Here is a 27493-nt window from a genome sequence, read left to right as displayed (position 1 = left end):
TTGCTCTGTCACTGGGCTAGGCCATGGAGTCAGCCTAGCTCACAGCAATCTCAAACTCCTAGGTTCAAGTGATCCTCCTGCCTCAAACTCTCGAGCTAGGACTAGGGGCAGGTGTCATCACGCTCGGCTAATTTTTTCTATTTTTAGTAGAGACAGGATCTTGCTTTTGCTCAGGCTGGTCTTGAACTCCTGACTTGAAGGGATCCTCCCACCTGGGCCTCCTAGTGTCCTAGGATTACAGGTGTAAGCCACTGCACTGGCCTTTGTCATGTATCTTGAAATGTGACTTACCTTGCCATTTCATCTTCTACATATTTTTTAACAGCTTTCTCAGCAACTGTCCTATCCAGCTTTGCAATTGGCACAGTTTTTATTTCATCATATAGTGCCTGAGGTTCCTGAATAAACAAAGTATACCAACATTTCAAAGAAAAGTATTTAAATTTAGCTGCAATAAAAACACCGATTTGTTTCTTTCAAAGAAATATATTTTATTTAAGTATATAAATCACAGTAGCTATCCTTACATTTTATCACAGTGTTTATTTCATTTGTAACCTTCATAGACCTGATATACCACTCAAACATTTACAAGAGAGAATGATATAGGAAAAAAATCTACTCCAGTTTTATAGTTATTCATCCCTGAAACAGAATTCTGGTTCCAATGTTTACTATTTACTAGTTTGTGGGGCCTAGAAGAAATGTGCACTTTATAAAATTACTGTGATGACTAGCAATAACGTAGGTATGTTTGTGAAACACAGGACATATAGATAACATAATAATAATCTATAGCAGTAAATATTTAAAAGCTCATTAAGCTTTTAGCTTAAAAAGATAAAAACCATGCAAATACTACAACTACTTTATTCAATGGAAAAACCAAACATAAGCAAAATATAAAATACTATATCTTAACATTTACACAAAAATGGTACCAAGAAACTTTCAGTAAGTATTTTTTATTACATGAAATCTTACCATTGCAATTTGAACCTCTCCTCCTGTAGCATATACTTCTCCATCATGATCACCATAAAGAAAAAATCTTACTATGCTTCCATAAAAGAGGGGAAGTGTCTTGATTGTCTTGACCTATTCGTTTTTAAAAAGGGTTTCAGTATTAATATTAAGAGAAATAGTTTTAATAATTATTTCATAGAACTTTTTCACATAAAGAAAAAACAAAAAACTTTGGTAACTATCATTAGAAAAACTAATGAAACAATCATTTTATTAATAATATTCAAATATAATTATATTTCTGAAGTTCTCCACTTATTCTTAACAAATCTTTGTAAAACTGCAGCAGCTTCTTCATATAAATATGTCATAGATAAGCATGTGTCTTAAAAGTCCATAACTCCTTCTATTATGAATGCCAAAATACCTGAAATCTTTTTTCTCCATAAACTCTTGCTCTTAGACCATGAACAGCAATTTATAAACATTAACAAGTTAACACATCTTTCAAATACATTAGCTCAAAACGTGTCTATATTTCTTTTCCTTATTTGGCTTGAAAAATCTAAGGGTAATTTTCATTAGTCCAATTCAGAAATTCCCAAAGACTACAAGAGTTTATACCTTTTCTAGCCTCATTCTAAACTAGTTCTCTTCACACACACACATACACACACACATGGAAAATGGGTTACAGGACAACACAACTCTTACTGCTTGCTGTTTCCCTGCACTTACCTATGTGTGTGTCTAAGCTCAGATGATCTTATTTAGAAAGCATTTTACTCAATCACGTAAAGCATTTAACAAAATGACCATCCCTTCCTTCTTGTAAATTAAATGTCATAAGATAAAATAAAAATAAGTTAGGCCGGGCGCAGTGGCTCACGCCTGTAATCCTAGCACTCTGGGAGGCCAAGGTGGGCGGATTGCTCAAGGTTGGGAGTTCAAAACCAGCCTGAGTGAGACCCCGTCTCTACTAAAAAAAAAATAGAAGGAAATTAATTGACCAACTATATATATATATATACACACAAAAAAAAAATTAGTCGGGCATGGTGGCACATGCCTGTAGTCCCTGCTACTCGGGAGGCTGAGGCAGTAGGATCGCTTGAGCCCAGGAGTTTGAGGTTGCTGTGAGCTAGGCTGATGCCACGGCACTCACTCTAGCCTGAGCAACAAAGTGAGACTCTGTCTCAAAAAAAAAAAAAAAATAAGTTAAACCTACCAGCTGTCCTGTTTTGTATATTTTTCCATCCCATTCTATTGCCGAGTATGTTGCCCAGGGGCCTTGCTTTTTAGAAGGAAGATCAGGACGTGTAATTACTCCTCTAAAAATTGTAAATTTTATTTGTTTATCATACTTTTCATGACAGTCCTTCAGCCACAAGGCAAATTCTCTGTCAATTTTCATTCGTTGTTCCTGTAAAATTTAAAAATGTTCTATGAAATATAGGTTACTAGTAAACAAATATAATCATAGATACTTGTCACTCACTTCATTTTTCCATCCATATACCCCAAATCAGAAAACCTAATAAAAATTAAAATATTTTGCTAAATCTTTCTCTTGTAAAAATTTAGATTTCAAACAAAATCATTATGAAAGAAGACATCTTTGATATCATTCTTGGAACCAAGGTCTCAGTGGTCAATATCACAACAAAACGTTCCTTTCCTACTGTATTAGGTCATTAAATATGAAATGTCCAATTTTGAATCAAAAGTGTAGCTCATTATATCTCAAACAAGAAGCAGTACAATTATTCAAAGTATGTGCCTAAACTATCGACACAGTTTTGCCATCTTTCAGTAGCTTGCTTATGCCAGCCGCAAAAGGAGCCTGGAGAGTGAGAGGCAATGAAATTATGAAAAGCATTTTCCACACTTTGTTCAGAATTGAATATTTTTCCTTGCAAAAAGTGATCCAGAGCCTTGAAGAAATGGTAGTCAGTTGGCGCAAAGTCTGGTGAATAGGGTGGATGAAAGAGAGTTTCCAAGTCCAGCTTCTATAGTTTGAGCAGCGTTGTTTTTGGCAACATGTGGTCTTGCAAGAGGATTGGCCTGTCTCTACTGACTGATCTCAGCTGCTGAATCACAACCATCTTCATCATTTCATCCACTTGGTTGCAGCAGACATCCACTATAATCAATTGACCAAGTTTTAGGAGCTGTAGTAGATAATATCAGTGCTAGACCACCAAACAGACACCATTAGCTTTCTTTGATGAATATTTGGTTTTGGACTGTGTTTTGCTTGCAACTGTCAAAAAGAATCCATTTTTCATCACATGTAACAATACAGTGTAGAAATGATTCACCTTTGTGTTAAGACAGCAAAGAAAGGCAAGACGATTTCTCTTCTGATGCTCATTTAATTCATGTGGTACCCATCTATCCAGCTTCTTTACCTTGCCCTTTGTTTCAAATGGTCCAGTATTGTTGGAATAGTAACGTCAATCTTGCTGCTAATTCACGTGTAGGTTGAGATTATTTCATTTCCACTACAGCTTTCAGCTCACCATTACTTTATCTTGGTCTCAGGTGACCCACATGGTTCATTTTCAAGATTAAAATCACCAGAATGGAACTTCTCAAACCATCGATGTACTGTGCGAACATTAGCCACATCCTTCCCAAACACTTTGTTGATATTTCGAGCAGTCCGTGATGCATTGGTTCCATGACAGAACTCATATTAAAAAATAACATACATTTTTTTTATCCATAGTTTTGCAAAAATTGCTCTAAAAAATTTTTAAAAGATAATCACAAGGCAAAATATGAATTTGAAAGAATGAGGAAAAGAAGAAGAAGTGTCAAAGTGAGATGTCAAAGACATCAACCATCAAACTTAGTACTTAAGGAAATCAGACATTCCATACTTAATAACCTAATAAATCCTAGGATACAACAAAAAATGATAACACTTACTGCCTAGGAGGAGAAGTATCTGGCTCCAAAAAAGGAGTGAGTGGAGGCCTTCTCACTGTAAACCACACATATTCTCAATGGGATGATAAAGACTCATTATGTACCAAGCATATACATACATACAATATATAAACAAATAGATGGTAAATCTGTGATATTAAAATTTCACTGGGGAATGATCAAGAAAAAAAAGTCTTAAAAGGTTCCTATGAGAAGGATAATGAAAATAAGGTTGAGAAACACTGCTATGCAAAATGACTTTTTCTTTTTAATCTCATATTTTATACATATTGCCTATTAAAAATTAAATGATAAAATAAAAATTAAGAGATGTGTTTTTGTCAATCATTCTTCACCCTGGTGGAAAAGAATACAGACATTAATGCTCAACCATAAGCTGCTGTACACTAGGACAATGAGGAGGTAAGACAATCTTCCCATCACATGCTTACACAGAGGACAATCCATAAAGTTACAAAAGCCCATTCCTTCCTACATACCTTTTGCCATAATATATCATTTTCCAAAGGAAAATGAGGCAAAATTTAAAACAATTTTAGCCTAAGTTTTTGAAGTGTACTGTTAGAGGGACACACTATCTTAGTTATTAATAAACAAAATTTGGTTTTAGAAAGTTACTTGAGGCTGGGCGCAGTAGTTTATGCCTGTAATCCTAGCACACTCTGGGAGGCTGAGGCAGGTGGATCATTTGAGCTCAGGAGTTTGAGACCAGCCTGAGCAAGAGCGAGACCCTGTCTCTACTAAAAAATAGAAAGAAATTAGCTGGACAACTTAAAATATATAGAAAAAATTAGCCAGGCATAGTGGTGCATGCCTGTAGTTCCAGCTACGCAAGAGGCTGAGGCAGGAGGATCACCTGAGCCCAGGAGTCTGAAGTTGCTGTAAGCCAGGCTGACACCACGGCACTCTAGTTCAGGCAACAGAATTAACCTATTTTGAAAAGATCTAACTGCGCAATCAACATTGGATAATATATACCATATTTATAAATGAATTCTAAGTGTATCATAGCTCATTTTATTTATTAGTTTGAGACAGGTTCTCACTCTGCTGCCTGAGCTAGACAGCAGTAGTGTTATCATAGCACAAGGCAACCTCAAACTCCTGGGCTTCAAGTGATTATCCAATCTCAGCCTCCCAAGTACCTAGGACAAGTGTGTGTCACTGCATCTAGCTAATTTTTTGTGTGTTTTCTGTAGAGACAAGGGTTCCCTATGTTGCTTGGGCTGTTCTCATATTACTGACTTCCTCAAGCAATCCTCCTGCCTCTGTCTTACAAAGGGTTAGGACTAAAGGCGTTAGCCACCATGCCTGGCTATACACTAACTCAGTTTGATAAGACCATTCTTAGTGGATAATTCTTAAAAGTATCTTAATCTTCTATGATTCAGAATCTCTATAACAACAAAATTAATTATGACATTTTACATGAATGACTGTAAATATTATGTACTATGCCTAGCAATTTTAACTTGATAATAAAATCATCTATTTCTTGACAACTTAATACTAAACTACTGAAAGAGTAGTTTCAAGTAAAAGTTTCTGAGGTAGGTGAATGGAATACAAGCACACTAGTATACTAGTCCCATTCAACTTTTTAAAAAAATTATTCACAGTGGAATCACTTTTTTTATTAATCAATGCATGTATTTTAATATTGATCAGACTCAAATCATCTTTTAGCTAAAATATTTCATAGTTCTAGCCAATTTTTACCCTCAAGACTAGCTTAAAATTGCATAATTAGGTTATTATTATACAAACATAGCCCTTAAAATAGACACAATCATTCATATATGCTCTCATTACGTAGAGATTCTTCTGTGGCTTGTACTTTCATGTGAAGGGCTTGATATTAAGATCGAATAAAGAAATGTAAATTCTATCCAAACATAATCATTTTAAAATTTCCGAGTGATATAAACACTTGAATGTTCATGAAACATTTATACATCATATCCCTTTGATTCAATAAATCCAAAGTATACAAAATGTCAGTAAAAACCTACACTACTAGTATCTTTCATTTTACTTAAAAATAGAACATTTACAAGTATTGAAAACTTCATATTTAAAAATCATACCTGTCCATTTAAAATCCTTGTAAAAAGGGTGTTCTTATCTTTCAATTTTAGCTCAAGATCCATAAAAGTCAGTTTATTTGTGCTGACCTGGAATTTGTCATTAGTGAATAATGCACCAGATATTCTATTGTAGCATTCAATTGGTGCAAGCCCTCTCTTCTTAGGAGGAGTACACCAGTCAAAGCTTGAACAGAACAAAATATATTAGTTAATAAAAAAATATTACTTTATAAAGCAATATAATTTCAGCCAAAATCAAAACTTACTCTTCAACTGATGTATATGGTATTAATCGTCCATTCCAAAAACATTCAAAAATAGGCCTTTTCCCTCTTGCTGCCTTCTCAAGTATGAAACAATCATCATCATCATCTTCATCTTTTAATTCTAGATCAAAAGGGTTAAATGTAACAAAATGTTTATTGCTATAAAGCATGTGCAATTTCTATCACTCCGAAGTCAACTGCTATAATGAAATATTAAAGTTGCTTCAGAGAAATGATAATGCAAACGCATAATCTTTCATATCACAGTCTATAAAGCCTGAAGGTGGTTTTACTCTGCCCTCAGAAAGACAGGTTTCCAAAGTGGTTCCAGATTACCAATGGTGTTTGCCATTTAAAAGTCAATAATTACTTATATACTAATGAATCTGTGTTCAGAGTACTACATTAGCTGCTGAACATGTAATCTTTAAAACCTATTTATAGAGTTAAAAGAGTGATATACCCAAAAAGAATAGCTTGAATCTTGCATCTAAAACAATTTCACAATTCTGTCATAACCAGTACATTCATATGAAAATCATCTGAGAAATCTATGACATCTAATAGTATAAAGTTTGCATAGTTTGGACAAATTAGTTGATAATACTGAATGTAAATTTACTTTTTCTAAACTATTTCATTTTCAGATGCAGGTAAGCAAGAAGTATGTATGCAGTTGGAATTACAACATATATTACTATACATCAAAAACATGATTAGCAGAATTGTCTATAACATTATGTTTCTTAGTAATACATTCTCATTTATCCAAATAAATTGGGATTAAACATTATGATCCTGATATAGTAACACCTCAGCTATCCTGGCATTAAGTCATCCATCTAAAATAAAGCCTTCCCCCAAAAAGCCCTCACAAGAAATTTCTATGTAAAAGTTCCTTTCTTCACGCCTGTAATCCTAGCACTCTGGGAGGCTGAGGTGGGAGGATCCCTTGAGTTCCAGACCAGCCTGAGCAAGAGTGAGACCCTGTCTCTACTAAAAATAGAAAAAATTAGCTGGGTGTTGTGGTGCACGCCTGTAGTCCAAGCTACTCGGGAAGCTGAGGCAGAAGGATCATTGAGCCCAGGAGTTTGAGGTTGCAGTGAGTTAGGCTGAAGCTGCTGCAATCTAACCAGGATAACAGAGCAAGACTCCATCATGAAAAAAAAAAAAGTTCCTTTCAATCAAACCATATCACTTTGTTCTTAGAGAAGACTCCCTCTGATCATCATTCAACTTACTTGCTCTTATTTTAAGACATCATTTCAAAACGTTATATCTTTTTGTCTATAAGCATAAAAAAATTAGAAATAGACATTTAATTTAAAAAGAGACATCAAAGGCAGTGGAGTCACTGAGAAATAACATGTAATGAACACCTACTAAATAGTGCTGGGTACTCTGAGAACCTGTCTCGGTTTCTTATCTAAACTTCGCAACACCTCTATGAGACATGAACTACTACCCCCCTTTTCACAGATGAGCAAACTGATGTAGGGAGTAGTTTGTTCCAAGTTTACACAATAGAAAGTAGCAAAGCTGGGATTCAAGTTAGGAAGTCTGGTTGCAGAGCCCACAAAACTAAGAATGCACTTACTAATGAAGCACTCTAGATAAAAAAAGTTTGATATTATTAATCTAAAAAATTCAATGCAATCCCATTAATCCCAATAGGATTTTTTAAGTGAATGTACAAAGCTGATTCTAAAGCTTATCTATAAGAGCAAAAGTTTAAGAATATTTTCAAAAAAGAAAAACAGTGAGAATGTCTTGCCCTAAAGATATCAATATACAGAATAAAGCTACAAGATAATACCATTACTTACGTACAAAAATATAAAATAGGCCGGGCGCGGTGGCTCATGCCTGTAATCCTAGCTCTCTGGGAGGCCGAGGCGGGCGGATTGCTCAAGGTCAGGAGTTCAAAACCAGCCTGAGCAAGAGCGAGACCCCGTCTCTACTATAAATAGAAAGAAATTAATTGGCCAACTGATATATATATATATAAAAAATTAGCCGGGCATGGTGGCTCATGCCTGTAGTCCCAGCTACTCGGGAGGCGGAGGCAGAAGGATCGCTCGAGCCCAGGAGTTTGAGGTTGCTGTGAGCTAGGCTGATGCCACGGCACTCACTCTAGCCTGGACAACAAAGCGAGACTCTGTCTCAATCAATCAATCAATCAATAAATAAATAAATAAAATAGTACCTTACAGTAAAAAATCTAGACCTACATACTTATTAGAACTTTATATTATAAAAGTAATATTTCTAACTCCTGGGAAAATTATAATATTCAATAATTGATGCTATGAAACTGAACGCCACCTGGAAAATACGTAGTTAAAATCCTACTTCATGTACAAAAAAGTAAAACAGATGTATTAAATGTCAAATGACAAAAACAAAAAACTACAGAATCTTTTTATAATCTTGAGGTGTAAAAACCCTTTCTACAGCAAGACTAAATCAGAGAGCATAAAGAAAAAACTGATAGATATGGCTGCATGAAGTAAATAAAGAGAAGACAATAAAGGTAACATGTAAAGGAATAATAAGCATATATATGTAGCAATTTAGTAAGAGATCTAAAAGAAAAATTTCTCAAAGCTTTATTCATCTGAGATTAAAAATACACAAAAATCAATAATTATAAAAATTACAAATGCCTAACTTAAGACTTACATAAGGAAAAAAAATTTAGTTATTTATCTAACCGTAATAGCCCAACTAATAACAATCATTTAATGAAACAAATCACTATGCTAAATCACAACTTCACATTCAGAAGCTAAGACAAGACATTAACATACTTGATGGAAAGCATGGATCATCAGGGTAAGTTTCTCTATCATATAAGAATGGATGGTATCGGATAATCCCTTCCACTACACCGTCTCCTTCAACATGAGCCTTGAACTCAAAACTATCAGCTGCTGTGTTTATATACAATGTTTGCATGTCATCTTGTATTTCCCTTAGGTTGACAACTTTAGGTGCCTTCCCTTTTTCAAACATAGAAATCTAAAATAAAAATAAAACAAAAACAATTAAATACTATGGTGACTTGACTTGTTCTCAGCTATGATTCAACAACAGAATAGGCAAAAACTATGTTTATTTGTACGAGTAACCATCTGGCTTAATGAAATATACATATATTTATATAGGGTTAAATAGCTTTAACACATTAATTGCCACGTGAGTTACATTTAACTCAGGCTAGTTTTCAGCCCAGGGCCTTGTGAAGCATACGTAACTCATGTGTCTCTTAACCCTGGGAGCTGCGAGAACTATTTTTCAAGTTGCATATAACTTACACACACAAAACAATAAAAAAATAACTAATTATGGCTGGACACGGTGGCTCATGCCTATAATCCTAGCACTCTGGAGGCCAAGGCGGGAGGATCACTCAAGGTCAGGAATTCGAAACCAGCCTGAGAAAGAGCAAGACCCTGTCTCTACTAAAAATAGAAAGAAATTAATTGGTCAACTAAAAAATATATCGGAAAAATTAGCCAGGCATGGTAGCGCATGCCTGTAGTCCCAGCTACTCAGGAGGCTGACGCAGGAGGATCGTTTGAGCCCAGGAGTTTGAGGCTGCTGTGAGCTAGGCTGACACCAAGGCACTCTAGCCTGGGCAACAAAGTGAGACTCTGTCTCAAAAAAAATAAAAATAAATATAAAAATAAAAATAAAATAACTAATTTTCAATTAAATTATACAAGATTGTTTTGCTTTCAAAGTTTTTATTCTATTTTCATAATAAAACACTGTGGCCCCAAGGAAAAAATTCCTTTTTCTAATGTGGCAGTCAATGTGTTAAGAAGCATTTCAATAAGGAATATACTACTAAAAACTATAAGGTAAGCAAAGAAACAGTAAATCAGAGCTAATGGACAGATAAGTAACAAGTATATTTAATTCAAGGTTTCTTGCTAGAGGCACAAGTGGAATAACATTGTACATGAAATTTTTTCTAATGTGTAGGTGAGGATATTGAGAACCTAACACTCAAATGTTCTGTGCTTCTAAACCTTGTCACCAGTAGAAGACTTCTATGAACAAATGGAAAACTATGTTATGTCCCTTTTCCTCTCTGCTTCAGGACAACATGTTCAGTAACAATTCATATCACTATAAAACAGAGAAAAAAGAGAAACACAGTACTATAATAAATAAAAGTTCAAGAAAAATACATCTAGGAATGATCTCTTTACTTGGGTATCAAATAACCAAAGTACTTTGGTAAAAGACAAGGCGAGGGAAGTTATCTAATTCTGACTGGTTTTTATTATTCAAAGTCACTTGGAATCAGGGCAGATAACTAATAATTTGTAATATTTAAGATTGATTATTCTCTTACTTCAATATCAATGTTGTTGAAAGGTCCAACTTCTTTTGATGTTCGTATTTCATTTCCTTTTGGGCCATGAATATAGTAATGATAAATATGCCTAAAATATAGAATAACTTTATACTTTTAATTCATATAAAAATTCATTCATATAATCCTCTATCAAAAAAATTTTATTAACAGTATTTACTAGGTGCTGAGCACTTGATTAAACATTTTTAAATACAGTATTCCATTTACGAGTAAAAACTATTCTGAGATGCAGGTATTATCACATCTCATTTTACAGATACAGAAACTGGGGTACAGGGAGTATATATAATTTATTGAAGGTTACAGAACTAGAGTTAAGGAGAGGTGGGCTTCAACACAGGCCTTTCCAACTTCAAAGCCCACATACTTTATACTTCTAAGAAGTATAGTTTATGAAATAACTAAAAAACTAGAAAGCAACAGTATATTATTTGACAGGGATGTTGTAGAAAGGACTCCATTATTGGGACGGGATAGTCTGCAGTAGATATCTAATAATCTTCCCAGTGTGAGAGTATCATTCTAGAATGTTCATTTCTCTTCTCCTATGGCATAATCTTATACCAACATTCCAAAAACAAACAAAAGTAATAAATTCAACATCATCCCATTGAAGACCACCACTTCAGAATCTTTGATATTTATTTTTTAGGTTTAAAAAGATTACATTTTGGTGGGATTATTCATGTCTTCAGTTATTCTTGAAATAGATATTTGCCATATTCCTTCAAAGTCCTTCTTGTTAGAGCAAAAGTATATTTTAATTATGTTATTTGCATTGAGTTCCTTCAGTAAAAAGAAACTATGGCTATAAAGTAACTAATAAAATATGTAGCAGAGAAGAAAAATCCAAAGTCCTATTTAAATATCCTGGGTTATAGGGGCAATAAACAGCAATATTGAAGAAGAAAAAAGATATTCCTAAAAACCAAATTTATGTTCCCATAAAAACAAAAACTTTAAATTCTGTTAATATACATTTATGTATAGAAAGAGAATCTCAAATTAAGTGCAATAGGGTAAATGTGAAAAGAGACTTTTTTAAAAAAAGTATGAATTTTGTGCAGATAAATATCTTGTAAGACTCAGTAACTTAAACTAATACAAATTATGGATACCATCCAATAAATAGAATGTATCATATAGCTATAGAGAAAAAACTTAGAGCCATTAAATAAACATTCCTCTGATTTGGCCTAATGAGATATGCAGTCCCTAGAAGTTTTACTGGAATAGATACACAATGACTTATTTTTAGTACTAATATGTCACACAGGGACATAAGTATACATATGTTTTATTTTAACAGATTTGATACATTCATTTGATAAAACATTTATTGAGCATCAACAAGGTATTCTACACACTGGGGATATAGCAGTGAACTTAAAATGACATTTCAATGGGGAAAAGCTGACAAAAAAATTAAATATATGGTATGAAAGATTATGATATGTTATGGAGAAGCAGCACAAAATCCAGACAGAAGAGGTGATGGTGCTGCATTTGATAAATTCTGAAATTCATTTTTAGTTTTATAATAGATGTCAAAAATCCTGCGCCTCACATAATGCTCAGTACACTGAGATGGTTTACAAGTATTCACAGAATAAATGAAGAGAGAAACGTTTTAACATGGACATCATACTGAAGGGAAGGAAATGGTACAGGAGCAAAAAGGACAGACAAGAGGCTTCAATGTACCTGTATTATTTTCTGTCTTTTTAAAAAAAGATAAGTAGCAGCATTTCCTGAACCAAATATAATTACTTACGCTAACTGTCGCGTCCAAAGATGGAAATAATTTTTCAAGTACTGTATGTGTTCTAGTTGTACCCCTGTGATAACAACAGCAGTAAAGCTATCTTTTTCCTTCTCCTCTGTGATAAGATGATGTAGAAATCTTTCATCATCATTTGTAATGTGAACAGAATCAGATGGCTACAAGAACAAATATAAACACAACAGATTAAATCATCTGAATTATAATACAAATTAACGATTATATCAAATTTTAATGTGATTCACTTGGACACTATCAGTAATAGGCTTCAGGAAAACTTCTGTAGGACACTGGCCCAAAACAACAAACTGGCTGAGTGTGTGAAACACTGGGAGCAACAGGGGAACTTTCACAGACTGCTAAACTGGCACAAATAAAGAGTACTCTATCTCATAATGCTAACTAATTTAAGAAACATAAAGGAAAAGGTAAAGAAAAATACAGAATTTTAAAATGCCTTTAAAAACTGAGGACACATATCCTAGGATGGAATGAGTCCTTACTTGGGATAGCCACCATTTAACTTTGTCAGGACCAATGCCCAGCCCTCTATGTTCAAGAAAACCAGAGGGAAGCCTGGACCTTGCTGAGTCCAAACACAGGTTTTAAAAGGGAGTAGAATAATCCTGGGCACTAGTCTACTTTAATACCTAGAGCTCATGTAAGAAGGGGGCAAATATAAAAAATTTCAATCTTCTCAATTTGTAAGATGAGTTTATGTTTAATACTTGCATGCATATGTACATACAAACATATACCCAGTCATGTGCCACATAATGACATTTCAGCCAACAGATCACATATACAATGATGGTCCCATAAGATTATGAAACCATATTTTTACAGTATCTTTTCTATATTTAGATACTCAAATACTTACCATTCGTGTTACAACTGCCCACAGTATTCAGTACAGTAACTGTACAGATTTATAGACTAGGAGCAGCAGGATATACCATATGGCCCAGGTGTGTAGTAGGCTATTCCATCTAGGTTTGTGTTAGTATACCTTATGATGTTTGTGCAATGACAAAATCACCTAGTGATGTACTTCTTAGAACATTATCATTGCCATATGTAATGACTACATATACTAAACGTATTGCTACAGACATAAACAAAATTTAAGAATGGAAATATGTACTAAATTATTATCTCCATGGAATTGGTCAATTTTTTAAAAATTTATTTTTATTTATTTATTTTTTTTTAGAGATAGGGTCTCACTCTGTTACCCAGGCTGGAGTGCAGTGGCACAATCATACCTCACAGCACCCTCAAACTCCTGGCCTCAAGTGATCCTCTTGCCTCAGCCTCTCAAGAAGCTAGGATTACAGGTGTGTGCCACCATGCCCAGTTAATTTTTTTTATTTTTTTGTAGAGACGGGGTCTCACTATGTTGTCCAGGTTGGCCTTGAACTCCTAACCTCAGGCAATCTCCTCACCTTAGCCTCCCAAAGTACTGGGATTACAGGCATGAGCCATCGCCCCTGGCCTCTAAATAATTCTTATTACTGTATAGTTCATATATATGTAGATGTTATGGCTACAGATGCCACATGCCTGAAGTCCCACCTACAGCAGGCTGAGATGGGAGGATCACCTAAGCCCAGACGTTCGAGGTTGCAGTAAGCTATGACCACACCACTGCACTCCAGCCTGGGTGACAAAGCAAAATTCCATCTCTAAAAAATAAAAAAATATAACAAGCACATATTATTACTTTCTTAATTAAAAATAAAAACAAAATCTTCAAAATCATTCTATTGCATCTCTACATACTAAATTACTAATATTATAGCTACAACATATATTATATAAGTAACAATTTCCACACTTTGATAGTTAGTAGATTAGTCTGGGTTTATCAGTGATGCAAGTTCATTATCCAAATATTTATCAAGCACGTTCTCTAGTCCTATGCCTCTACTTGTGCCTGAGGAAGATAGGTTCAAGATAAATATGATAGTGTGCTCTTGATCTCTACAAATTCCATCTGGTTCTCAAGACTTTTTAATTCAAAAACAAACTGCCATCTGGTAGGAGATGAAAAGTAAATGATTACAAAACAAAATGCCATTATGAAGATATGAACCAAGAACTAGAGGTAAAAGGAGGGTGACATTCATCTAGTAGATGACTGAGTAGTAACATTCCAGACAAATGAAAACAGGATTTAAGAGTATAAACGGAACAAGGTAGTTTAAAATATATAATAAACGGCCAGGCATGGTGGCTCACGCCTGTAATCCTAGCACTCTGGGAGGCCGAGGAAGGCGGATTGCTAGAGGTCAGGAGTTCAAAACCAGCCTGAGCAAGAGCAAGACCCCGTCTCTACTATAAATAGAAAGAAATTAATTGGCCAACTAATATATATAGAAAAAATTAGCTGGGCATGGTGGCCCCAGGTAGCTGTAACCCCACCTACTCAGGAGGCTGAGGCAGAAGGATTGCTAGAGCCCAGGAGTTTGAGGTTGCTGTGAGCTAGACTGACGCCACGGCACTCACTCTAGCCTGGGCAACAAAGCGAGACTCTGTCTCAAAACAAAAAACAAAAAAAACTATATATATATGTATATGTATATGTGTGTGTATATATATATATACACATATATATATATATATATATATATAAAATAAACATGTGAGGAAAGATGAAGCTGAAAAAGCCACATCACAGCAGTGGAAAGTGAGTGGAAGATTGGGTTGATAAAAGAAACGATTTAAAAGCCAACATTAAGTGTAGTGACGAATGTTTACAGCAGCATAATTCATAATTGCAAGGCTGTGGAAACAGCCCAAGTGCCCATCAATCCAAGAATGGATTAATAAAATGTGGTATATGTATACCATGGAGGAGTACTACTCAGCTCTAAGAAACAACGGTGATATAGCATATCTTATATTTTCCTGGTTAGAGCTGAACCCATACTACTAAGTGAAGTATCCCAAGAATGGAAAAACAAGCACCACATATACTCACCAGCAAACTGGTATTAACTGAGCAGCACCTAAGTGGACACATAGATACTACAGTAATAGGGTATTGGGCAGGTGCGAGGGGGAAGGGGGACACGAGTATATACATACATAATAAGTGAGATGTGCACCATCTGGGGGATGGTCAAACTGGAAACTCAGACTTGTGGGTGGAGGGGGGAAAGGGCATTTATTGAAACCTTAATATTTGTACCCCCATAATATGCCAAAATAAAAAAAAAAAGTGTAGTGAATGATTAACAACAAGGATTACCAATTTTAATTGCATGGCCAGAGGATTCCATTTATAGGAAAGGATAGTTGAGGGGAGAGGGAAAGAATAAGAAAAGTTTACAGATAATATTTTATTTCAAATGTACCAAAGTGACTTACTCCCAGAATACCTAAGGAAGGACATCTAATTGAAATTGGAAATAGGTGTGCCGGATATGATCAGTTGGTATTCATCACCCATTTCTACAATCTTTTATTGTGCCCTCCTAGGCTACAGAGGTTGGAAAGCCAAAAAAGTATATTTTCTAGAATCCCTTGCATTTTGGGTTGTGGGTGAAAATTAGGTTTCACCAATTAGATGTACTAGCCAAAGATTTGGAAGCCAAAAATGAGGCAGAGGTTATTTCCTGAGGTTTCTTAAAGGTTTTCTGTTACCAGAAAAACCAGTAACCAGGTTTCAAAGTGTCAAAGGCCACTGCAGCACTGATTATGGTCAGAAATTTCTGGGTTCCAGTGTTGAAACAATTGTGGCTGTGAGATCATTCCAACTCTTAGATCACAGATATGGCAGTGAGTTCCTAAATTCCAGGCCCAGGGGTGGTCCTCCAACTGTGAGACTATAGCAGATATTACAGAATCCCTTGAGGGTCAGTTCCGAGTGCCCTGGTATCATTTCAGGAGGCTCAGCCTATAGTTCATCTCCTTGGCCCTTCCAATAATCACGTAAGCAACTAATTCACTTTATTAAATCTTTTTCTGTTCAAAGTATCTAGACATTTTTTTTTTTCTCCACAGAACTCAGCCTGATTCAATGTCTCAATCTTAAGAGAAAGTCTTGACAAGAACCACAGATTTGATGTTTGCATTTAAGTGGTAAATATATATGAAAAAGGCAAGTCTGCTAACTACAGAACAAGAACCACTAACTCCACCCGCGTTCTGAAAACTGCTAACACATCAATCAGGGATAGAAGAGGAGTCCAACAAAGTAGGCTGGAAAGAACTGGTCAGAAAAAGAAAAGGACAAGGTAGCCATTGGTACCCTGAAATGTTTGTTGGGATGAACTAAGCACAAAACAAAAAAAGGCTAGCGTAGAAATGGTGATCCAAGGCCGGGCGTGGTGGCTCACGCTTGTAATCCTAGCACTCTGGAAGGCCGAGGCGGGCGGATTGCTCAAGGTCAGGAGTTCAAAACCAGCCTGAGCGAGAACCCGTCTCTACTATAAAAAATAGAAAGAAATTAATTGGCCAACTAATATATATATATATATATAAATTAGCCGGGCATGGTGGCACGTGCCTGTAGTCCCAGCTACTCGGGAGGCTGAGGCAGTTGGATTGCTTAAGCCCAGGAGTTTGAGGTTGCTGTGAGCTAGGCTGACGCCAGGGCACTCACTCTAGCCTGGGCAACAAAGTGAGACTCTGTCTCAAAAAAAAAAAGAAATGGTGATCCAAGAGACCCCAGTTCCATTCAAGCTTCATAACACAAACACAGTTTTGAAAAGTCACTTAAATTTTCAATTCCTAATTTTTACCATTTTACCCCAGCAAGAAATATTTCCACCAGTATATTTTATAGGGCTTTGTGGTGGTAAGATAAGACAGAAAAGACAAGATGGAATACTGTTATGTGAATATATCAAAATATGTGATTTGTTAAATAAATGAAACAAAGTAAAAGAGAAAAAAGTGGGCTGAGCAAAAGTAAATAAATTTCCTGGACAGAGGGAATGTTAAATGACAGAGAAATTAAAAGCAGCTAATAAAATGAAAAAAAATAAATTCGGCCCACTAGTAATGAAAGAAAAGGTATTTTTTTACTTATAAAATTACCAACATTTTGCTACCTTTTCCCTTTCTTTTTAAAAGTAAGGGAATGATCAGATAGGTACTTCCATACCCAGTTGTTATAAGTGTATTTGATTTGGGCTTTAACCTTTCATGAAAGCAATTTTGTAATACATACCATGAACATTTAAAAAGTCCAAATTCATTCACAGCTATTAAAATTCTAACAACCTAAACTAAGGAACAAAATCTGGAATTCAGGGAAAATGTTACACAAAGATTTTCATGGCAATGTCTTTATACTTACAGTAAAATCCTTTAAATAAGCTAAATGTTCAACAGAAGAGTTAAGTTATATTTATTGAAAGAAATATTATGAAGCTATTAAAATGTGTTGTATACCAAAATATTTTATGAAATGCAGACACACTCAAAATGATAATTTTTCAAACTGTGGGATCAAAACTTTAAGCACATGATTTTAGAAGTTGAACTAGAAGGAAATTCACCAAAATATCATCAATATTCTCTCACATTTGGAAGTATTTTTATTTTTTTATTCTTCCTATAAATTTTTCTATAATTTGATTTAGATCAGAAAACCATTTTTAAAAACCTCAAAATTGGCTGGGCATGGTGGCTCGCTCACTCCTGTAATCCTAGCACTCTGGGAGGCTGAGGCAGGAGGATCACTTGAGGTAAGGAGTTCAAGAACAGCCTGAGTAAGACTAAGACCCCATCTCTACTAAAAAGAGAAAAAATTAGCTGGGTGTGATGGTGCACACCTGTAGTCCCATCTACTTGGAAGGGTGAGGCAGGAGGATCTCTAGAGCCCAGAAATTTGAGGTTGCAGTGAGCTAGGCTGACATCACTGCACTCTAGCCCAGGTGACAGAAAAGACTTTGTCTCCAAAAATTAAAAAACAAAAACAAAACAAAAAAACTCTCAAAATTACTTTCGAATAAAAATTTTTCAGATAAAAAATAATGTTTCAAACAGAGAAAAGTTGAAGAAATATACAATAAATACCACTAACTGACCACCAAGACACTGTCCTATTAAAATAAGAATTTGAATGCAAACTTATAACAGAAATCTCTCATTTATTTCTCTGGAAGTCTGATTTCCTGAAAGTCTGTTACCCCATCACTGTTTTTCTAGTCTATTTCTATTGTTATAGAACAAAGATTTTAAAACCCAAATTCAGACCAAGGAAAAGTTTACAATCTTACGAACAATTTATAGAAAGCAATTAGGCTTTGAGACAACTTCTTGTCTGAAGACTTTCACAGCCTGAGAAAGCACATAAATGATAATTTTTGCTAACATGACTAAAGCAAAAAGAATGAAAAAATAACTCATTTTAAAAACTTCATACCTTCAAGTTTTTAAAACAACTTTGCTATCATAGAAATTAGAAAAAAAGTTCTGTCCTATCATCTATCCAAAGGAATAAATTTACAATTATGAGTTAAAAAGTACCTTTCTGTTTCTAATATATCCACTATATATTGCTTCTTTATTTTTCTCCTTCTTCTCAAAATCTTCTTTAGAAAGCACAAGTTCATGAACATCTTGGGAATGTGCAGGTTTGCTTATCATCTGTTAAATATTAAAAAGAGCACTTTTAAAATTCCTAACAGTTAAACTGGTTAACACATTTGTATAGGTAACCTCAAAATAGTTTGATCGGTTTTCATTTGTAAGAAATCTTTTTACTTACTCTGGCTGACTGTCCAACAAAGAAAACAGCCTGCTTGCCCCCAACACCAAAATAGGAAATATCACTATTTAAACTGCGTGGCACTGGTACTGGACGAACATATCCGGAATGATCACTAAAACAAAAAATTACATTAATACAGTGATTTTAAACAAGTTACTTAAATGTCAAAGGAAATATTTATTGCTCTTTTATTAAGTGTTAATAAAATGATCCCCAAGCCAGCTAACATCCCTAATTAGAAGGTTAAATAATCAGTGCTGAAAGTCAAGATATCATCTGGTCCACTGGTTCTCAAAGTGTAACTGCGAGACCAGCTGCATCAGCTTCACCAGAAAACTTTAAGAAATGCAAATTCTTGGGTCCCATTCTAATAAATCAGAAAATCTCTCAGCAAACAGGACTAAATAAATATCCTTTATCATCATTATGATGTCTCTAGAACCTTCCCTTCAAAACTGCTACATCAGCCGGGCGTGGTGGCTCACGCCTATAATCCTAGCACTCTGGGAGGCTGAGGCGGGCGGATTGCTTGAGGTCAGGAGTTCAAAACCAGCCTGAGCAAGACCCCGTCTCTACTAAAAATAGAAAGAAATTAATTGGACAACTAAAAATATATATACAAAAAATAAGCCGGGCATGGTGGCACATGCCTGTAGTCCCAGCTACTTGGGAGGCTGAGACAGGAGGATCGCCTGAGCCCAGGAGTTTGAGGTTGCTGTGAGCTAGGCTGACGCCATGGCACTCACTCTAGCCTGGGCAACAGAGTGAGACTCTGTTTCAAAAAAAAAAAAAAAAAAAAAAACTGCTACATCAAAACTTATTAAAATATTCTCTGAAGAATAATGGGGATTATAGCAAAGAAGATTCTCATTTTCATGTATCATGACAAATAAAGAGTTCTGAGGGAACTCCCACTGCACCATAACAACACTGCGGAGAAGAGGCATCACTGGTCTTTCAAAATAAACAAAGTCACTGGGGGCATCATTTCCCAAAATCAGAAATAAACAGAATTGGAAGTAAGACTGGAACCACTATTAAACTCAATGGAAAAGTTAAAGAGCAGATGTGACACAGAGAGAATTATAGAACAGAAAGATGCATTCAAAGAACTTACCCATCAGAAACAAAGAAAAGGAAACTGAAAATATATCAAAATATAAAAGACATAAATGACCACAGGAAAATATCTCACACAAGTTTAAATGTAAGTTCCAGAAAAAGAGGAAAGAGAAAATGGATAATAGCTGCAAGTATTCTCAAACCAATAAAAGACATGGATCCACAGATCCAGGAAACCAAGAGTCCAAACAGGATAAATAAAAAGAAATCCACATCACTGCAAACACCAAAAACAAAGAGGAGAACTAGAAAATAAGCTAAGAGATAAAACAGGCCTTGACAGCAACACTAAAAGACAGTGGAACAGTATCTCCACAGTGCCTAGAGAAAAATCTGTCAACCTTGAACTGTGAACTCAAGTGAAATAAAGAATTTACAGGTAAAAAACAAGGTAATTTACCACCAGGAAATGTGCTCTAAAGGAATGCTCCCACAAGCACAATCTGACATATAAGAGGATTCTATAATATGGTACACACAAAGGTGATTTTTTAGAGTAATATGCATAAGACTTTTAAAATGGTGTGGTTAGGAAAAAGTGACATGTATAAATTGTATCATTTCTAAGAAGTCTGACTAGAAATATGTTCAATAATGAAAATAATGTTTTGGGAAGGGAATGATCAAAGTTTAAAGTATTCCAAAGATCTTAATTTGGGGGAAAGGAGATAATTTTAATCTTGAAACCTAAAGTTAAATATGCATTATAAAATTTAAAAGACAACCAGAAAAAGAAATATATAAATTCTAAACTATTTAAGAGAAAAAAGCAGAACAAGAAAAAGCAGCAACAAATAGACACGGTAAATTTTTAAAAAGCAGAAAAAATAAAAACAGAGAAAGAATGAGATAAAAATATTTTTATTAGCACAAAAAATCCTATCTCCCTTCATATAGCAATAATCAAAATAAACATAGACACCACAGCACTGTAGCCCAGCACCAGAGCCAGATTAAAAAAAAAAAAACAAAACATAAAGACAACACTGACCAGATAAGACATACAACACACCCACACACGAACCTATCTTTACACACAGACATAAAACTGCACACACATCACACACAAAAAATGTGTCTGTGGATAACACATACACAAAATGCCTCTCCATAAAAGCATGCATTTATACAAAACATCCTACACAATACACAAACACACCACCACCTCCAACAGAAATGCATGCTCCGACCCTACACAATACACACCAATGATAAAAAGAAAATCTTAAAAGGAGTCAGAGAAAAAAAGACAAATGTAATATAAACTATGATACAAAAATACGAGTAACAACAGACTTCTCATAATAAACTATGTAATCCAGTAAAGATGGTGTGACATCGTTAATGTATAGGTTGAGTATACCATACCTGAAATGCCTGGGGGCAAAAGTGCTTCAGATTTCAGATTTTTTTGAATTTTGGAATATTTTCATTGTACTTACCAGCTAAGCATCCGAAATCCAAAAATCCAAAATCCAAAATGTTGCAATGAGTCTTTCCTTTAACAACCATGTTGGCAGTCAAAAAGCATTGGATTTGGGGACATTTTGGATTTTCAGATTTTGCCTGCTCAATATATGTGTGTGTGTGTGTGTGTGTGTGTATGCATGTACGAATGAATGAATGAATATTTATGAGACACATTGGATTTTCGAATTTGGCCTGCTCAATATGTATGTGTGTATGTATGTATTTATGATAATTTGTTTGTTTGTTTGACAGAGTCTCAGTCTGTTGCCTGCGCTAGAATGCCAAGTCGTCAACCTAGCTCACAGCAAGCTCAAACTCCTGGGCTCAAACAATCCTACTACCTCGGCCTCCAGAGTAGCTAAGACTATAGGTGTGTGCTAATTTTTTCTATATATTTTAGTTGTCCAGCTAATTTCTATTTTTTAGTAGAGACAGGGTCTTGCTCATGTTCAGGCTGGTCTCAAACTCCTGAGCTCAAATGATCCTCCCACCTCAGCCTCCCACATGCTACAATTACAGGCATGAGCCACTGAGCCTGGCCTTCAACCTGTATTTACATTTTTAAATGTCAAATTCTATGCTCAGCAAAAATATCTATGAGGATGGGGGGTGGCACCAGGGAAGGGTGTAAAGTGATCCTTATTGGCAGACAAACAGATGTAGAAAAAATTCATTAAGAAAAGACGCAAGTTATTAATGTAAATGTAAAATACAAAGAATTTTAAGAAAGATCTTCAGAAAAAAATACTACTAGAGAAATTTAGATAAAAAACAAATATAAGCACTAGAAATAGTAAATATGTGGGTAATTATAAACTGACTTAGGGACTCAAACAGCTACTTTAAATGCAAATATTAGCAGAATTATCACAACAGACAAAAGGTAGAAACAAGTCGTGTTCATTAACCTATGAATGGATAAACAAAATATGGGACAGATGTACAATGGAATATGTCATTCAACCATAAAAAGGAATGAAATTCTGATACATGCTATAACATGGATGAATCTTGAAAACATCATGTTAAGTGAAACAAGTCAAATACTAAAGGACAAATACTGTATGACTCCACTTTAATAAGGTACCTAGAATTGGTAGAATAAATATACTAGTCATTCTGTTAAATGTGTTGTGTCAATACATTATTTCGAATGTCCTCACAAAAATCCTGAGAGGTTAGAAAAAATTAGCTGGGCATGGTGGTGCATGCCTGTAGTCCCAGCTACTCAGGAGGCTGAGGCAGCAAGACTGCTTGAGCCCAGGAGATTGAGGTTACTATGAGCTAGGCTGATGCCACGGCACTCATTCTAGCCTGGGCAACAAAGTGAGACTCTGTTTCAAAAAAATAAATAAATAAATAAAAAATAACAAAGATGGTAAGCTTAAATCCAAACATACCAATAATCCTATTAAGTGCAATTGGCCTAAGCATCCCAATTAAAAGGCAGATACTGTCAAATACTGAGACAAATATCTACTGCATAAAAGAAACCTTCTTTAAATATACACAATAAAATAATAAATAGGTAATAATAATAATAAGGTTGGTAAAATACTTATTTTAACACTAATGAAAAGAATGCTGGAGTGGATATATTAACATCAGACAAAGTAAATACAAGGTACCAAGAAATTAAAAAAGGACAATTAAACAAATAAAGAGGTAAATAAAATACACTGTCACTCTCCCCTGGAGTTTTCCAAATTATGTTAGAATACTAAAATCAAAATAATACTGTTCTTAATATATGTACAGATAATTAAATCATAAATGGGAGTTATGAAACCTAAATTGTGGTAAGATTATTACAATTCACTTTAAATATAAAGTGTGCATGCTAGTAGAAAGTAGTAAGTTTGTACAGTTATACAGTAATACCTAGAGAAACCATTAAAAAAAAAACTACAAAAAGATATACTCAGAAAGACCATGAAGAAAACAGAATACTAAAATATGTTTAAATAATTCACAGAAAGCCTGGAAAGAAAAATGAAAAACAAATGGCTGGGATGGTGGCACAGCTACTTGGAAGGCTGAGGTGGGAAGAGTGCTTGAGCCCAGGAGTTCGAGTCCAGCCTGGACAATATAGTGAATCCCTGTTTTAAAAAGACAACTTTCTCCTCCAGGGCACAAAATTTAATTTAAAAAAAGGGGGGGGGACAAATTAAAAAGCTGCAACATGAGAGAAGCAAGATGGTAGATGAGAAACACCTCAGCCAGAGCATCTCTACAAGGAGGAGAAATTTTAAATAAAAGAGAACAAAACAAACACACAGACAAACAGATTGGATGGGGCTTGGAAGAGAGGGTGCCTGAACCTACAGGAGACTCCACAGGAAGAGGCTGCAAAGCAGAACTGGAAGGAGAAAGGCATCAGCAGGGATTAAGCCCAAAGAGGCTTGGAAACCAGTAAGAAGGGGAGATGGAGCAGTAAAAATTCCCATCCCTTGCATCTTGGACTGTTGGTGGGCTGTTGAGCTGCTGGAGAGACCTGCTGAGACCAGCCCAGAGACTGCTGCTGCCAGCAAGTGGGGAGCCTCTTGTAGACAGGGTACCATCTACCTAGCTCCCTCACGGCACCTCCTGCCCCACAGGCCCATGCCAGCAGGTGCCGGATTGCCTTTGTCTTCCCTGGGGGACCTCAACTCCTCAAGATTCATCTTGCTTCTTCCACACAGCTATTTCCCAACTCCAGCCCAGACTGCAGGAGCCACAAGGGTCCAGTAGGTCCTTAGAGTTCTGCAGGACTCCAGAGCCCAGTCATTTTGGGAGGACTACCTCCTGGAGAGAGGGTCGGAAACTACCAGTGTGCGGCCCTTCCTCCACCTAGTCAGTCCTTTATTCCCTTCCCTTCCTCTACCCACGCTGCCCAAAGAGACAATTAAGCTACCACTCAGAGGCATCCACAGGGAATGAGGCTCAGACCTTTCCTTTTGGGGCAGTGGACTGAGGGGTGCTCAGACTATGAGCTTCCTACCTGCCGGCCCTTCCTGGTGCTGGCTGCTGGCCTGGTGACTCCAGCAAATCAGGGCAAACACCAAGGTAGAGGAAGCCTGATCCAGCTTGGGCACGCCGTGGGGGACTTGGGACCAGCATTCTCCTCCCTGGTACGCTAAGGGATTGATCTCCAGGCTGGGGAACAGGCCTGCAGGCAATATCCCATACACCCAAGTCTCGGTCGCATTATCGAGGGGCACAGAGGGAATATTTGTGAATCAATTTATGGAAGTGTATGTGTCTTCAGGGGCAGATCAGAGTAGGTCCTGCCTGCAGCTTGCTTGTGTAGAACCCCTCCTCCCACAACAGAGCCAAGCTCCCAGCTCAGGCCAGGATCCTGGGCAGGGAACCTCCAGGCTGGCATCATAGTAGTGGGGGAGCTCAGATGGCTTGAGGTACTGCTTGCTGGCAGAGAAACCACAGAATAGTGGAGAGTTAAAAGGAGCAAGGCCTGCTCCAGACTGCCAGACTGCAGGTCCCAGACAGTCCCACCTCCACACCCATACTTTCTGGTTGAATGGGGCCACTTCAGCTCATCCCTAGCAGCTTTGCCCACAGGCGGGGGAACAGACCTTTGACCCCTCCTAAAAGCATTTATGGAGCTATAGGATAGGCTCACCCAATCCAGCCATGCCCAGTGGCATTCCCCCACTTGCCCTTGCTGAGATGGACAATTAGGACACACCTGGAAGTCCCAGAGCTCCACCCTCCACCTGCGGCACCAGAGTGCCTCTCCAGAGGAACTAGAGCTAGACACAGGACCCAAAAACAACATTATAGCTTGTTCCTCTGGGCAAATGCCACCTAATGGCAGGGAGGTCAATCTGCACACTCTTTTACTGCATCTACTGACACTTTGTACAGGGTATGGTCAATTCTCACTCACAAGCACCACTTACTGGCTTAGAGACTAAACTGGGCGTGTCATTAACTAAATGAAAACACAAAAGTAAGAAGCAACAGCTGCTCTAGATGGGAAGGAATCAGCCAAAGAACCCCAGAAATATGAAGAATCAAACTGAAAGGACACAGCCAAAAGGGAATACCAGCTCTCTAGCATTGGAGAACAACCAAAATGAAAACAGTGAAATAACAGATAAAGAATTTTGAATGTGGATCGTAAGAAAACTGAATGAAATGTAAGAGAAAATAGATAACACAGAGAAACCACACACACCCCCCAAAAAATCCAGGAAATGAACAAAAAAATTCACTCAAGAAATTGGAATATTAAAGACAAATCAAACAGAACTAGAAATGAAGAATTTATTCAAGGAATTACAAAACACAGTGGAAAGCCTCAAGAATAGGGTAGATTAAGCAGAAGAAAGAATCTCAGGGATTGAAGATAACACCTTTCAATTAAACAAGTAAGTCAGAGAAATACTGCAAAGAAATAAGAGAAAAGTGCAAAGCCTACAAGAAATAGGAGATTATGTGAAGAGACCTAACATAAGAATCATAGGCATCCCAGAGGGTGAAGAAGAAAATACATAAGGGTTGGATAAAATATTTGAGGATAGAATGCAGGAAAATTTCCTAGGCCTTCCTAGAAACCCAGAAATCCACATACAAGAAGCTCCAAGGACTCCTGGGAGATTCACTGCAAACAGGAAGACACCATGACACACAGTCATCATACTGGCCAAAAAAACACAAAAGAGGCACTCCTACGAGCTATAAGGAATGAAACAGGTAACCTACAAAGCAGGTAACCCATCAGACTAACTGCACACTTCTCAAATGAGACCATACAAGCCAGAAGGACTGGCTCTCAGCCTTCTCAAACACAATAATGCGTAGCCTAGAATTTTGTAACCTGCAAAACTAAGTTTCTTGTATGAAGGAGAAATAGGAACCTTTTGAGACAAAGACTGTGGGAATTCATCAAGACAAGACCTGCCCTCCAGGAAGTACTAAGAACATCATTACACATTACATCATTACACATCAATCAATACAAAAGATACCAATGGAAAATCATCCAAAAGCTAAAGGTCAAAGGCCAGATACATAATGGCTCATGAGAGAAAACAAAGCAACAAAGTTCAATTCCACAAGATGAAGAGAAATCTGCCCCATGCATCAATTCTTTTAATAAATGAAAATGGCTTGAACTACTCACTAAAGAGACACAGGCTGGCAGAATGGATAAATATACATAAGCCAAGAATCTGCTGTCTTCAGGAAACACATTTAAACCACAAGAATGCATTCAGACTCAAGGTGAAGGGATGGAAAAGAATATTTCAAGCAAAGAAAAGAAAGCTGGCATAGCAGTTCTGATTTCACATCACTTAGTCTTCAAATCAACAAAAGTAATGAAAGACAAAGATGGTCATTATATAATGGTGAAGGGTACAATTCAACAAGAAGACATAACAATTTTAAATATTTATGTAACTCAGGTGCACCCAGATTCATAAAGAAAATCCTACCTGATCTAAACAAAACAATAAACAGCAGCACCATAATAGCCATAGACTTCAACACCCCTCTGACAGAACAGGACAGATTTTCCAAACAGAAAATAAATACAAAAACAATGGACTTAAACAGAACTCTAGAACAAATGGGTCTGACTGACATTTACAGTACATTCTACCCCCAAACCACTGAATATATGTTTTTCTCATCAGTACATGGGACATTCCCTAAGACTGACCATATACTAGGCCACAAAGCATTTCTCAACAAATTAAAAAAAAAAAATAGAAATGATACCAT

The 27493-nt window shown here is 36.2% G+C and overlaps 1 protein-coding gene across 3 annotated transcripts in view; it reads right to left on the bottom strand.

Moving 5' to 3' along the window:
• SMCHD1 (structural maintenance of chromosomes flexible hinge domain containing 1) overlaps positions 1-27493 on the bottom strand; it is a 161865-nt gene that overhangs the window by 102856 nt on the left and 31516 nt on the right. For all 3 annotated transcript variants that reach the window (XM_012746148.3, XM_020282427.2, XM_012746149.3), the window contains exons 6-15: positions 19172-19286; positions 18931-19050; positions 12439-12605; positions 10641-10731; positions 9085-9295; positions 6275-6395; positions 6009-6192; positions 2195-2389; positions 985-1098; positions 292-398 (exon numbers count right to left, since the gene is read on the bottom strand). In XM_012746148.3, coding sequence (XP_012601602.1) covers positions 292-398; positions 985-1098; positions 2195-2389; positions 6009-6192; positions 6275-6395; positions 9085-9295; positions 10641-10731; positions 12439-12605; positions 18931-19050; positions 19172-19286 — 1425 coding nt within the window. The remainder of the gene's footprint in view (positions 1-291; positions 399-984; positions 1099-2194; positions 2390-6008; positions 6193-6274; positions 6396-9084; positions 9296-10640; positions 10732-12438; positions 12606-18930; positions 19051-19171; positions 19287-27493) is intronic.

This window comes from Microcebus murinus, chromosome 17 (assembly GCF_040939455.1).
Source record: "Microcebus murinus isolate Inina chromosome 17, M.murinus_Inina_mat1.0, whole genome shotgun sequence".
NCBI lineage: Eukaryota > Metazoa > Chordata > Mammalia > Primates > Cheirogaleidae > Microcebus > Microcebus murinus.
This window is presented reverse-complemented; position numbering and strand designations above follow the sequence as displayed.